Source organism: Piliocolobus tephrosceles, chromosome 13, assembly GCF_002776525.5.
Source record: "Piliocolobus tephrosceles isolate RC106 chromosome 13, ASM277652v3, whole genome shotgun sequence".
NCBI classification, from domain to species: Eukaryota; Metazoa; Chordata; class Mammalia; order Primates; family Cercopithecidae; genus Piliocolobus; species Piliocolobus tephrosceles.
Genome location: NC_045446.1, coordinates 578,284 through 593,023, shown reverse-complemented (window position 1 = coordinate 593,023; position 14,740 = coordinate 578,284). Strand labels below are relative to the sequence as shown.

At 52.1% G+C, this 14,740-nt stretch overlaps 1 protein-coding gene across 3 annotated transcripts in view; it reads right to left on the bottom strand.

The window, feature by feature from the left end:
- Window positions 1-852: 852 nt before the first annotated feature.
- Window positions 853-14,740, bottom strand: part of TALDO1 (transaldolase 1) — a 17,091-nt gene continuing 3,203 nt past the window's right edge. Inside the window, exons 2-9 of one of the 3 annotated variants that reach the window (XM_026447308.2) lie at window positions 9,154-9,255; window positions 8,889-9,012; window positions 6,460-6,567; window positions 5,267-5,398; window positions 2,461-2,636; window positions 1,952-2,226; window positions 1,420-1,565; window positions 865-1,064 (exon numbers count right to left, since the gene is read on the bottom strand). In XM_026447308.2, the coding sequence (XP_026303093.1) occupies window positions 1,440-1,565; window positions 1,952-2,226; window positions 2,461-2,636; window positions 5,267-5,398; window positions 6,460-6,567; window positions 8,889-8,947 (876 nt within the window). In that variant the 5' untranslated portion in view covers window positions 8,948-9,012; window positions 9,154-9,255 and the 3' untranslated portion in view covers window positions 865-1,064; window positions 1,420-1,439. Of the gene's footprint in view, window positions 1,065-1,419; window positions 1,566-1,951; window positions 2,227-2,460; window positions 2,637-5,266; window positions 5,399-6,459; window positions 6,568-8,888; window positions 9,013-9,153; window positions 9,256-14,740 lie in introns of all 3 variants that reach the window. The other 2 variants (XM_026447307.1, XM_026447306.1) reach the window with 2 other exon arrangements.

Below are 14,740 nucleotides of genomic sequence, written 5' to 3'. Positions count from 1 at the left end.
AAAAAAAAAAAAAAAGGCCGAGCGCGGTGGCTCATGCCTGTAATCCCAGCACTTTGGAAGGCTGAGGCAGGTGGATCACTTGAGGTCAAGAGTTCAAGACCAACCTGGCCAACCTGGTGAAACCCTGTCTTGCCAGGCATGGTGGCAGGTGCCTGTAATCCCGGCTACTCGCGGGGGCTGAGGTAAGGAGAATCACTTGAAACTGGGAGGCAGAGGTTGCAGGGAGATTGCACCACTGCCTGGGTGCATTCCAGCCTAGACAACAGAATTGAGATTCTGTCAAAAAAAAATGGGGATGGCAACTTGAAGGCCAGTGGCTGGTGCGTGTGCTGCCCCCACAAGGTGGCACCATGACCCCATACAGGAACCTGGCATCCCATGCAAGGTCTCGGCCATAACAGGTCAGGAGGGGGGCAGGGGGCATAGGCAGTGCAGCCTTGACGGAATAGGAGGCCCAGGCCCTCAAAAGCAGGAGGGAGGGTGTGGCTGGGACTGCTCCTCCAGGAGGCATCCACACGTGCCCATGCTTGGAGGCTTGAGACTGCTCCAGTGTCCATTTGTGGCCCACCTGGGACAGCACCTTGGGAGCCCCTGGCATCAGAAGCCTGCCCTTGCCTAACTCCACCCATGCACTCTACAGGCCTCAGGGCTCGGGCGGGTCCCTACCCAGGAAGGGCCCCCCCATCAAAGGCCTCCCAGCAACAACCCTGACTTGGGTTCCCAGGTGGTGGCCCAGGCAGTGGGTTGTGTCTGGAGTACCCTGACCCCATCTCTTAAGTCCTAACCTAGGTTACAGCCCGTCACAGCTGGGGCAAGTGATGCTTAGGGGATAAAGGGGATGGAGACAGTGAATGAAACAGCACGGGAAAAGTGACTGCTTTAATGTATTAGGCAAAATTTTACATAAAATCAGAAATCTATGATCTATCCCTGCTCCAATTTGTAAAAAACGCAAGATTCATCAGAAGCCATGTGCAGTCAGACCCCAGCTGGCCGACGGTGCAGACCTGGAGTCCCCCCTCAGAGTTGCACTACTTTCCGTTCTCTGCATTGAACATTTGTTCCTAGAAACAAACACAGCATGAGCGGTGTCTCCCAACCCTGCCTTCTGCACCCTGAAGCCCCACAAAGCACCATGTGGCAGGAGGGAGGCCCTTGTGGGGTCTGCACTCTGTGGGCCAGGGCCACAGGCTGGCCAACACCACAGTCGCCACACAGGCCAGAGAGGAGCCAGGACCAGCCCTGGGTGCCAGGCACCCTCCACCCTGGGATGGCCTCCGCAGGCCCCGCTTGCTGGGCAGCACGTGAATGAGACCTGGGGTCTCACCAAAGTTTGAACTGTGCCCAGCTTGAACCCCGACACCCAGGCCCGGGCTCTCATGGGGCTTGGCACATGTGGCCCCCACACACAGCACTCACCGTCAGCATCCGCTCCAGCTTCACTGCGTCAGCGGCAAACTTGCGGATCCCGTCGGAGAGCTTCTCCACAGCCATCTGGTCCTCGTTGTGCAGCCAGCGGAAAGCCGCCTCATCCAGGTGGATTTTTTCCAGGTCACTGGCTTGGGCTACGGGACAAGACCCCGCCTTCCATGCCTGCCCACGTCCCTGCCCACCTTGGCCCCTTGGGCTCAGGGCCTGAACCCGCTGCACCCAAGCATCTTCCACCAGGGCCAGGCCTCAGCCCCAGCAAGGCTCCTGCTGGAAGTGGGGTTCAGCCCACAGAGCCTCGGCTGACGCCTTCAGTGAGACGTGTTAGTAAAGCCAAGCCCTCCACTGAGGTCTGCTTCACCCTGATGTCTCCCGAGATGTGCTCGCCCCACAGGAGGGAGGGATCACCCGCAGGGCAGCGCAGCAGGGTGGTGTTGGAAGGAGGGATCGCCCACAGGGCAGTGCGGCGGGGCGGTGTTGGCCTTGCCCGAGCAGCAGCCACAGCTGGGCAGTGGGGCCTCACCCGCCTTGGTGGAGAGCATGGGCACCAGCTTGGCGCTGTCCTGAAGCAGCAGCCACAGCCGGGCAGTGGGGCCTCACCCGCCTTGGTGGAGAGCACGGGCGCCAGCTTGGCGTTGTCCTGGAGCAGCTCTCCCAGGAGCTTGGGTGAGATGGTGAGGAAGTCACAGCCGGCCAGTGCTTTGATCTCGCCCGTGTTGCGGAAGGAGGCGCCCATGACAATGGTTTTGTAGCCAAACTTCTTGTAGTAGTTGTAGATTTTAGTGACACTCTTTACCCCTGGAAAGAAACCAAGCTGTGACCAGGAAGGCTTCAGCAGAGGTACCACCCCACCTGCCCTCCCAATGCCTGCTGGCTGCACTACCTTGAGCTGCCACCCCTGCCTGCCCCGCGCAGACCTGTGCACCTCACTGCTTTTTGATGCGGCAGCTCCATCTCGGGCTCTTCCTGCCTGAGGTGCTGCTGAGGCTGCTCCCCTTACCCCTTACCCCGTTACCTCAGAGGGACCCTCACCAGGGTCTTCCAGGGGCTCGTAGGATTTCTTGTCGGTGTTTGCCACATGCCAATCAAGGATGCGCCCAACAAATGGGGAGATGAGGGTCACACCCGCCTCAGCACAGGCCACGGCCTGGGCGAAGGAGAAGAGTAGCGTCATGTTGCAATGGATGCCGTGCTGCTCCTCGAGCTCCCTGTGGGGCGGGGGCAGGTGAGTGCAGGCCAGGTGCCCACCCAGAGCCAAGGCTGCCAAGGATGCTCACGGGCTTTAAACGAACACGGCAGGAACAGGCTCATGCCATTGTTAAGAACAAATCTGTAACACTCAAGAGGGTTCTAAATGGATAGTGGGTTATGGGTGACCGGGATTTTCTCCAACCCACATTACACAATAGACAAAGGCAAGGGAGGCCCTCTGGGTGCCCGTGCTCTTGCGCCAGGCCAGCACCTCATTCCAGAACTCACCAGGGCTCAGCTCCCAGGCTAGAACCACTGGGTTGTCTCTGACCACATTCCAGTCCTCACCCTGTTCCACCCTAGCCATTCCTGGGGCCACCCCACAGCAGGCCCACAGCACCCTGGTTTCTGCTGAGAGGAGCCCCCTGGCCACACTAGGCCCCTTGCCCAAGTCCCAGTGCACTCTGGACATCCTGGGGTTGATCCCCAAGGACAGGGCAGTGCCCATACTTTGCCATGTGGCTGGGGCATGGGATGAGACAGCCAAGACTGCTCAGGCACCCCCAGACACAAGTTCCCTCCCCAGGCGCCTCTGCCACATGGCCACACGGGGTTGTTCGAGGGGGACAGCAGATGGCACAGCTGAGTTGGGAAACAGCCTGCAGTTCCTCCAGCAGTCACCCAGAGACTCCACTCCTAGGCATACGCCCATGAGAAACAAAAACGTGTCCAGGACAAAACTGGCACATCTGTGTTCCTAGCAGCAGATATGTTCATAGCAGCAAATGTGTTCAAAGCAGCAGTACACATCACAGCCCGAGAAATGGAAACCGACCACAGCACTATACGTCACAGCTCAAGAGGTGGAAACCAACCAGGTGTCCATCAACAGATGAATAACTGGCCTATCCATAAAATGGAGTATTTTTCAACATATAAAAACAAATGGGCCGGGTGTGGTGGCTCATAATCCCAACACTTTGGGAGGCCGAGGCGGTGGATCACCTGAGGTTGGGAGTTCGAGACCAGCCTAACATGGAGAAACCCCATCTCTACTAAAAATATAAAATTAGCCGGGCGTGGTGGCGCCTGCCTGTAATCCCAGCTACTCGGGAGACTGAGGCAGGAGAATCACTTGAACCCAAGAGGTGGAGGTTGCAGTGAGCTGAGATAGCACCACGGCACTCCAGCCTGGATGAGAGCGAAACTCCATCTCAAAAAAAAAAAAAAAAAACCCACAAATGAGGCCAGGCACAATGGCTCACGCCTGTAATCCCAGCACTTTGGGAGGCCAAGATGGGTAGAGATCTCTTGAGCCCAGGGGTTCGAGACCAGCCTGGGGGACACGGTGAAATTACCCAGGAGTGGTGTGCGTGTTGTTGTCCCAGCCACTTGGGGGACTGAGATGGAAAGATCACTTGAGCCTGGAGTCAAGGCTGTAGTGAGCTGAGTTTGTGTCACTGCACTCCAGCCGTGGTGAAAAAGTGAGATGCTATCTCAAAGCCAGTGATGGCACGTGGTAGAACATGTAAACACACAGATGTGGAAACAAAACACTTCTTCCTGATGTGCATTATTTGAGTGTAGCACTGGCTGCTCCTGGGTGAGAACATCATACAGGAGTTTTACTTTGTTTTACACATTTTCTATCTCTTCCACTCTGAACATACATACATACATTTGGTTTGGTTTTTCTGAGACAGGGCCTCACTCTGTCACCCAGGCTGGAGTGCGGTGGTGTGATCACAGCTACTGGAACCTCAACCTCTTGCTCAGGCGATCCTCCCGCCTCAGCCGCCTAAGTAGCTGGAATCACAGGTGTGTGCCATCACGCCCAGCTAATTTTTTTTTTTTCAGATGGAGTCTCTCTCTCTCAGCCATGCTAGAGTGCAGTGGCGCAAACTCGGCTCACTGCAAGCTCTGCCTCCCGGGTTCACGCCATTCACATGGCTCAGTCTGCCGAGTAGCTGGGACTATAGGCGCTTGCCACCACGCCCGGCTAATTTTTATATTTTCAATAGAGACAGGGTTTTACCGTGTTAGCCAGGATGGTCTCCATCTCCTGACTTCGTGATCTGCCTGCCTTGGCCTTCCAAAGTGCTGGGATTACAGGCGTGAGCCACCACGCCCGGCCTAAAATTTTTTTATATTTTTGTAGAGACAAGGTTTCACTTCGTTGCCCAGGCTGGTCTGGAACTCCTGGGCTCAAGTGATCCTCCCATCTTAGCCTCCCAAATTGCTGGGATTATAGGCACGAGCCATCTTGCCCAGGCAGCATGTATTTTATATAACGATAGTTTACTTTTTAAAAATCATGTAAATACAGGCTTGTGTTGATCAGGACAGAGGAATGAAAGACAGAATCTGCAGGTGTTAACCAGTGGCTTTTCTTCTCTGCTGGGTGGGTGGATGGTACTTCCTGGGAAATCCCTCATTTCTGATCACCAGCAAGTGAGGGAGCTGGCTCTGGAGCAGAGGGCAGACCTAGATTGACGTCAGCTGGTCAAGGCCACACTGTGGGCTGTGCTCCCCAGTCTAGCATTCCCCAGGGCTGAGAGAGTCAAACTTGCCTGATGCCACGTAGACCTTGCCCCGACAACAGAGGAAAAGTCTCTGAAAGCTCCTTCCTTGGGGGGGGACCACTTACTTTCCAGCCTGAATTCCTTCCCAGGTTGATGACAGCTTTATAAGGATTCGGTCCTTGCTGATCCCAGCTTCCTTATAGAGCTCGATGAGCCGCCTGGCTCTGGCCACCATCGCATCTTTATCAAAGGAGAGCCTGTAGGAGCAAGAAGGACCCATCCCCTCAGATCATGCAGGCTGCCCAAAGGCAGAGCAAGCTGGAGGCTGGGTGTCGGCACAAGTCAGTTTTGAGCTGCACCAGTGTAAGCACCAACCACTGCCCCCAACCTTCCCCTCACTTGAGGTTCGCAGAATGGCTGTGACAGCGACTCACACCCAGTCTCCCAAAGGTCCTTAGTGGGATCCACAGGCTATAATTTGTATTAAAAAACACTAGGCCGGGAGCGGTGGCTCACGCCTATAATCCCAACACCTTGGGAGGCTGAGGGGAGAAGATCATGAGGTCAAGAGATGGCGATCATCCTGGCCAACATGGTGAAACCCTGTCCCTACTAAAAATACAAAAAAATTAGCCGAGTGTGGTGGCGCGCATCTGTAGTCCCAGCTACTCGGGAGGCTGAGGCAGGAGAATTGCTTGAACCCGGGAGGCGAAGGTTGCAGTGAGCTGAGATCGTGCCACTGCACTCCAGCCTGGCGACAGAGCGAGACACTGTCTCAAAAAACAAACAAAACAAATCAAAACAAAAAACACTAGTGGCCGGGCACAGTGGCTCATGCCTGTAATCCCAGCACTTTGGGAGGCTGAGGTGGGTGGATCATGAGGTCAGGAGTTCAAGACCGGTCAAGACGATGAAACCCCGTCTCTACTAAAAATACAAAAAATTAGCTGGGCGTGGTGGCGAGTGCCTATAATCTCAGCTACTTGCCAGGCTGAGGCAGAGAAATGCTTGAACCCAGGAGGCAGAGGTTGCAGTGAGCTGAGATTGCACCACTGTATTCCAGCCTAGGTGACAGTGTGAGACTCCATCTCAAAAATAAATAAATAAATAAAAATAAAAATAAAAAACACTAGAGATCAGTTGCTAAACAAGGAGCTCTTGGTCGTCAGTACCAACTGTGGGAAAGTTCAGAATAAACCTCTTGGGCCCCTGGAATGGAGACTATGGGTGGAGCAGCCCCTTGACCTCACGTTGACATCCACGTGTGCAGCTGTGGACACCTGACCAGCCTGTCCAGCGCAGGAGCAAGCATCCTTACCTTGCGTCTACTTCTGTGGATACTCGGCCAGGAATCTTCTTTAGTATTTCTGCTCCAAACAACACAAAAAGTTTATCAATAGCATTTTTAATCTGGTCCTCTTGTGACCTGAAATTCAAAGGGAAAAAAGCAGGTTAGAAGCTTCTAAGGTTCAAGTGCACAAGAATCTACAAAATGAATTCTGTTATTTCTTTGCCAAATTTCCTTCCATCTTTTGTTTTCTCTTAAAACATTTTTTTATTGTAGCCAAATAATACATATAACGTAAAATTTCCCATCTTATCCTTTTTTTTTTTTTTTTTTTCCCAAGACAGGGTCTCACTCAGTCGCTCAGGCTACAGTGCAGTAGTGTGATGATGGCTCACTACAGCCTTGACCTCCTGGGCTCAAGTGATCCTCCCACCTCAGCCTCCCAAGTAGCTGGGACTACAGGTGCACATCTCCATGCCCGGCTAATTTTTAAATTTTTTTGGAGAGACAGAGTTTCGCCCTGTTGCCTAGACTGTTCTCGAACTCTTAGGCTGAAGGGATCCTCTCATCTTGGCCTACCAAAGCACTGGGGTTACAGGCGAGCACCACTGCCCCCAACCTGCCATTTTTCAGTATATTCAGCACATTCACAATTCTGTACAACCATCACCATCTATCTCCAGAGCTCTTTTCATCATCCCAAACTGCATCCCTCTATCTTTTGGCACTTGCAAAATACTATATTTTCCATCTCTTCAAAGTCACTGGACAGACACTAGGTGAAGTCCATGATGCTGTTCCAAAATCTGAGTGGCCTCGTTAGCCCACTACACACAGGAAGATCTTCAGCTAGATGCTCAGGGGGCAGAATTCTTGGGCCAGACTGGGTGCGATGGCTCACACCTGTAATCACAGCACGTTGGCAGGCCAAGGGGGGCAGACTGCTCAAACCCAGGAGTTCGAAACCAGCCAGGGCAACATGGCGAAACCCTGCCTCTACAAACAAATACGAAGATTAGCCAGGTGTGGTAGCGTGCACCTCCATGTAGTCCCAGCTACTTGGGAGGCTGAGGTGGGAGGATGGCTTGAGTCCAGGACATCAAGGCTGCAGTGAGCTGAGATTGTGAGACTGCACTCCGGCCTAGGTGACAGAGTCAAACGTTATCTCAAAAAAAAAAAAAAAAAATTCTTGGGCCACCTGGACATGGGGGCGGGGCTCATCTGTTGATCACCCAGCTAAGCAAAGGCACCAGTGTCAGCCAATAACAAGAGCACCAAGGCCTCGCGGATGCCACGGGGGCGCAACACCACGAGAGGAGGAGGAAAGGGGAGCTACGATGAGAGAGGAGAGGGTCAGACGCAGCGTCCAGAGTGGCTTTCACACGTGGTCAGGGGAGCCACTCACCAGCCACCTGGACCTAAGCAAAGCCAGTACCAGAGAGGGACCTGCTCCTGTGTGGTGCCCACATTGCCTGCTTGGCACCATCTTCAAGCTTTGAATTATTACCCTGAAGAGAATCTAAAATACTCAAAGCCATGAGCATGAAGAGTGCTCTACAGGTGCTTGGTTGGGTAAGGGGGTGGGACCTACTGCAAACAGGTGCCAGAGAACATTCTGGGAGTTATAAAAGTTATTAAAAAATTAAAAAGCCAGGCACGGTGGCTCATGTCTATAATCTGAGCACTGGGGGAGGCCAAGGCAGGTGGATCACTTGAGGTCAGAAGTTCGAGACTGGCCTGGCCAACATGGTGAAACCCTGTCTCCACTAAAATACAAAAATTATAGCCGGGTACAGTGGCTCATGTCTGTAATCCCAACTACTTGGTAGGCTGAGGCAGGAGAATCACTTGAATCCAGAAGGTGGAGGTTGCAGTGAGCCGAGATCATGTCAGTGCACTCCAGCCTGGACAACAAAAGCAAAACTCTGTCTCAAAACAACAACAACAACAAAAAAAAGCCAGGAGTGGTGGCGCACACCTGTACTCCCAGCTAATTGGGAAGCTGAGGCAGGAGAATCACTTGCACCGGGGAGGCGGAAGTTCTAGTGAGCCAAGATCACTCCACTATACTCCAGCCTGGGTGACAGAGCGAGACTCTGTCTGAAAAATAAAAAATAAAATAAAATGACAGCCAGAAGGTAAGTATTACCAGAGCTGGGGAGACTGACTGCAGAAGGGGAGGAGGGCCTCTGGGGGTCTGCGAGAGCCCTGCATCCGGTCTGGGGTGGTGTTCACTGGGTGTGCACACATTGGCAAGACTCCAAGCTGCTCACTTACCACAGGTGCAGGTCACTCCATGCAGGTTACACTTTGATAAACAAAAACAGGCAGAAAGACAGGGTTTTTCCTTCCCTTGAGTTCATGGTGTTTGAGAGCTAAAATTCAGCTAGGGAGGGAAACAAGGCCAACTAGACTAGCGTGAGGGCCTAGCTGGGACCCTCCCGAGTCCAGGCACTCACCTGCCCAGCTTCCGGCCATAGGCGATCGCCTCCTCCACCAGTTCCTGGTAAGCGGGCATCTGCGCTGCGGCCAGAATCAGGGACGGGTTGGTGGTAGCATCCTGGGGCTTGTACTCGTCGATGGCTAGGGAAATAGTTTCAAAAGCCAGAGTAAGTGGAGCGCTTGCCTCCAACTGGAAACACATGAAGGAACCCTGTAAGTCCCCAGGACGCTAGGGGAGTCCAGAGCATTTCCCAAAGTGGGGTCCAGCCACACTTCTCACACCTTCCTGGTCCCCGAAGGTTCGTCAAGATGCGGCTGTTTGCACAATGATGAAACAACAGCACTAAGTGCCCAGAGATCAAATATGCCCCTGCAAGAGCTGACCTGCAACAGCATGGGAGTGAGAGGTGAGACAACTGGGAGAACGCTGGCCGTAGGAAAATATGCTTCCCGCTGCCATACCACCACAAGGAGGCGCACGGTCTAGAGTCAATGACCCACCTGTGAACGCTGATCTTCTGGGCTGGGTCATCATCACCACGCCCAGCTACAACAGAATCAAAAAGCCAAGGGGAAAAGCACTCAGGGTACACAGCATTGCTCCAGAAATAATTATCTGCAAGCCTAGCTGCTGAAGCGGCCTCTAACCTGAAATCAGTTTATCTAATAGTTGCTGAACCGCATTGCTGCAACTTTAAGACTAATTTTACCCACTGCCATCACTCACCATTCTTTTTAGGTTTCATAAAAAGACTAAATTAGCCAGGTGTGGTAGTGCACGCCTGTAGTCTCAGCTACTCAAGAGGCTGAGGCAGGAGGATCGCTTGAGCCCAGGAGGTTGAGACTACAGTGAGCCGTGATTATGCCACGACACTCCCACCTGGGCCAGAGAGCAAGACCCCATCTCTTAAGAAAATAAATTCAGGCCGGGTGCAGTGGCTCACACCTGTAATCCCCACATTTTGGGAGGCCAAGGCTGGTGGATTGCCTGAGGTCAGGAGTTCGAGACCAGCCTGGCCAACATGATGAAACCCCGTCTCTACTAAAAATACAAAAATGAGATGGGCGTGGTGGCACATGCCTGTAATCCCAGCTACTCAGGAGGCTGAGGCAAGAGAATCGCTTGAACCCAGGAGGTGGAGGTTGCAATGAGCCGAGATTGCACCACTGCACTCTAGCCTGGGTGACAGAGACTCTGTTTCATAAATAAACAAACAAACAAATAAATAAATAAATATCGCATTCAGTAGCTTCTGCCGGTAACTTGACAAAACCTGATCTAAGAATCCTTTTAGTTGGAGTGGGCAACTTTGACAACGTCTCAAGTTTTTGTTCAAATTGTACTGGTGATCAAAGTCGACATTCTTTGCTTTAATAAACCCAGTCATAAAATGCTACTCAGTGGCTGGGCACAGTGGCTCACACCTGTAATCCCAGCACTTTGGGAGACTGATGGGGGTGGATCACTTGAGGTGAGGAGTTCGAGACCAGCCTGGCTAACATGGTGAAACCATGTCCCTACTAAAAATATAAAAATTAGCCAGGCATGGTGGTGCATGCCTATAATCCCAGCTACTCGGGAGGCTGCGGCAGGAAGATCGCTTGAACCCGGGAGGTGGAGGTTGCAGTGAGCTGAGATTGTGCCACTGCACTCCAGCCTGGGCAATGGAGCAAGACTCTGTTGCAAGGACCAAAAAAAAAAAGTTTTTTTCTTCAGAGTAACCAACTAAACAGTTCAAAAAGTCCAAAGTTGTAGCCACTGAGTAGCTTTTTTTCTTTTTGACAGAGTCTCACTCTGTCATTCAGGCTGGAGAGCGGTGGAACGATCTCACCTCACTGCAACCTCCTCCTCCAGGGTTCAAGTGATTCTCCTACCTCAGCATCCTGAGTAGCTGGGACTACAGGCACACACCATGACGCCTGGCTAATTTTTGTATTTATATTTTTTTATGTTTTTTTTTCTGAGATGGAGTCTTGCACCGTTGTCCACGTTGCAGTGCAGTGGCGCAATCTCAGCTCACTGCAACCTCCGACTCCCAGGTTCAAGCAATTCTCCTGCCTCAGCCCCCTGAGTAGCTGGGATTACAGGCACGAGTCACCATACCAGGCTAACTTTTTTTTTTTTTGTATTTTTAGTAGACGGGGTTTTGCCATGTTGGTCAGGTTGGTCTCAAACTCCTGACCTCAGGTGATCCACCTGACTCAGCCTCCCAAATTGCTGGGATTACAGGCGTGAGCCACACGGCGCCCGGCCTCTGAAGAAACAAACTGAACTGTGTCACTCTGCTCTCCTGTCACAATAATCAACACAGAGGACTTCTGTGACCAAACGTGTGGGCGCTTCTCCCCACACACCAAACAAGCAATTAATTCTTCAGTGGACACCAGAATGGGTGTCCTCCAGTTCAACTCCAACCCTGTCTACCTGGAGACAGCCTCAGATCCCACAGGTTGAGGGCTTAGTCCCATCCAACCATTCTCCACTTCCCACCGGCCACAAGTCTGGGCTCCAGAACTTCTGATCCACTGGCCTCAAGTTGGAGGTGCCAACTCGAATTAACCTTCGTGTTCAGTTAATTTCTGGAGCAGATCACAGAAGGGAAACACTTACTTACACGTACTGGCTTATTATACAAAGGACACAGAGGAAGAGATGCATAGGGCCAGGCATGTGAGAAGGGGCACAGTGCCTCCATGCCCGTCCTGGGTACACCACCCTTCAGGAGGCTCCATGCGTTCAGGTATCTGGAAGCTCCCTGAACCCTGTCCTCTTGGCCCTTTTTTTTTTTTTGAGACGGAGTCCCGCTCTGTCACCCAGGCTGGAGCGCAGTGGCCGGATCTCAGCTCACTGCAAGCTCCGCCTCCCGGGTTCCCGCCATTCTCCTGCCTCAGCCTCCCGAGCAGCTGGGACCACAGGCGCCGGCCACCTCGCCTGGCTAGTTTTTTGTATTTTTTTAGTAGAGACGGGGTTTCACCGTGTTAGCCAGGATGGTCTTGATCTCTTGACCTCGCGATCCGCCCGTCTCGGCCTCCCAAAGTGCTGGGATTACAGGCTTGAGCCACTGCGCCCGGCCCTCTTGGGCCTTTTATGGAGACTCCATTGGAGAGACATGACTGAAGTATGGGCAGCCCTGTTGAATTATTATCATCTAATGAGCAAGGAAACCCAGCAATGCCTCTCTGTTCACATTCTTACTGTCCTCTGTGCAACATTCCTTCCTCCAGGCTATGTGGTGGGACCCCTTCTGAAATGAGGGTCTTAGGACCCACAATTAGAAAAGCAAGTGGAGGGCCAGGCGCAGTGGCTCACACCTGTAATCCCAGCACATTAGGGGGCTGAGGCGGGCGGATCACGAGGTCAGGAGATCAAGACCATCCTGGCTAACACAGTGAAACCCCGTCTCTACTAAAAATACAAAAAATTAGCTGGGCGTGGTGGCGGGCGCCTGTAGTCCCAGCTACTCAGGAGGCTGAAGCAGAAGAATGGTGTGAACCTGGGGGGCGGAGCTTGCAGTGAGCCTAGATCACGCCACTGACTCAAGCCTGGGTGAGAGAGCGAGACTCCACCTCAAAAAAAAAAAAAGAAAAGCAAGTAGAGAATTTCTTTATGGACAACTCCAAAACAGAAAGAAAGGCAGGAAAGATTCCTCCCTTGGAGAGAGAAAGGAGCAAGTGAGAGAGGAGAAGAAGGTCAGCGATGGAAATTCTGTTTTCTGAGGCCTGCTCCTGAGGCCTAGAGTGCCCCAACATTGTAACAGGACCGTAGGAGTTATGAGACAGGAACTGTGCACACACGCATGCATGCATGCACACATAACAATTACTTGATGAGGTTCATGGTTTATTATTATTATTGTTTTTTGAAGTGGAGACTCGCTCTGTCGCTCAGGCTAGAGTGCAGTGGCGCAATCCCGGCTTACTGCAACCTCCGTCTTCTGGGTTCCAGCAGTTCTCTCACCTCAGCCTCTCAAGTAGCTGGGATTACAGGCACTTGCCACCATCCCCGGCTAATTTTTTTGTATTTTTGGTAGACATAGGGTTTCACTATGTTGGCCAGGCTGGTCTCGATCTCTTGACCTCAGGTGATCCACCCGCCTCAGCCTCCCAAAATGCTGGGTTACAGGCATGAGCCACTGAGGCTGGCCCCAACTTTCGCTTGTTCTTTGGACAGATCGAAGACCACCCAGTCTGCTTGAATTGCAATTTTTTCTTCCCAAATAAAACATTAAATTTAGAGATTCGTCTCTACATTTTGACTTCAACACAGACACCACATGGTTATCTTCAACAAGGACTGTTGGCTGGGAGTGGTGGCACACACCTGTAGTCCCAGCTACTTGGGAGGCTGAGGTGGGGGAAATCACCTCAGCCCAGGAGGTTAAGGCTGCGGTGAGCCGTGTTGCATGACGTGACTGCACCACTGTACAGCCTGGGTGACAAAGCAAGACCCTGTCTCAAAAAAAAAAACCCCAAAAACAAAAACCCAAGGATTATTTTCTTTATTCTTAAAACTACTGTTTCTTTTAACACATTAGTTCTTTCTCACGTAACCAAGCTAGGAATTCAAAGAAGCCAACGAGGCTTAACCTGGGGTCTTGTTGATCAGGCTGTCCAGACGGAAAGCGGAGGTGAAGAATTATGGCCACTGACACCCATAGAATGGCCCATCGCTCCAGGAGATTAGCCAGTTCAGTAACTTTATTTGGAAAATAAGTACTTTTTTTTTGAGACAGGGTCTCGCTTTGTCTCCTAAGCTGGAGTGCAGTGGTGCAGTCACAGCTCACTGCTGCCTCAACCTCCTGGGCTTAAGTGATCCTCCCAACTCAGCCTCCTGAGTAGCTGGGACTACAGGTGTGCGCCAATATGCCTGGCTATTTTTTTTGTGTAGGGATGCGGTTTTACCATGTTGCCAAGGCTGGAATAAGTACTTTCTTTTTTTTTTTTTTTGAGACAGAGTCTCGCTCTGCCCCCAGGCTGGAGTGCAGTGGCCGGATCTCAGCTCACTGCAAGCTCCGCCTCCTGGGTTCACGCCATTCTCCTGCCTCAGCCTCCCGAGTAGCTGGGACTACAGGCACCCGCCACCTCGCCCGGCTAATTTTTTTGTATTTTTAGTAGAGACGGGGTTTCACCATGTTAGCCAGGATGGTTTCGATCTCCTGACCTCATGATTCGCCCGTCTCGGCCTCCCAAAGTGCTGGGATTACAGGCTTGAACCACCGCGCCCGGCCGGAATAAGTACTTTCAAAGGGTCTTTTAATGACAAAACTACAGAGGCAGAGAACAGGTTAGAGGTTGCCAAGGAACAGGGAATGAGGTGTCTCTCAGGAACACGGGGATCTCAGTGACAATGGGACAGCTATGTCCTGTCACAGCAGTCACAGGAATTTACACACTTTATGAAACTGTCACAGAGCCTCCTTTCCCCAGTACAGGGGGAAACTGGGGAGCCCTGAGCCAGGCCTGCAGTCTGTAACAGCATCAGCATCACAGCAGTGCCCACTTCCTGGTGTGGATACCATGCCATGGTTACATGAGATGTCACCACGAGGGACAGTGGTTGAAGGGTTCATAGGACCATATGGGCTGATTTTGCAACTTCTGTGCATCTATACCCATTTCAACATGACAAGTTAAGAAAAAGCCTGTCTTGGCACAATGTTGACACAGGTCTGCCAGAATGCCCTGAATGAGGCACTGAAAACAGCCCATTTAATCCTGTAAAATCACCCCTTGATAAAGTCAGCTTTTAGCAAATGGCTTTTACAAAATTAAAACAAAATCAAGGCCCACTGGGGCAAAAATGGGTTTCAGGGTCCAGGGTCCCTTAAACCGAATGCAAACTGGGGAGGGTCACGTGGGAAGAAAAATG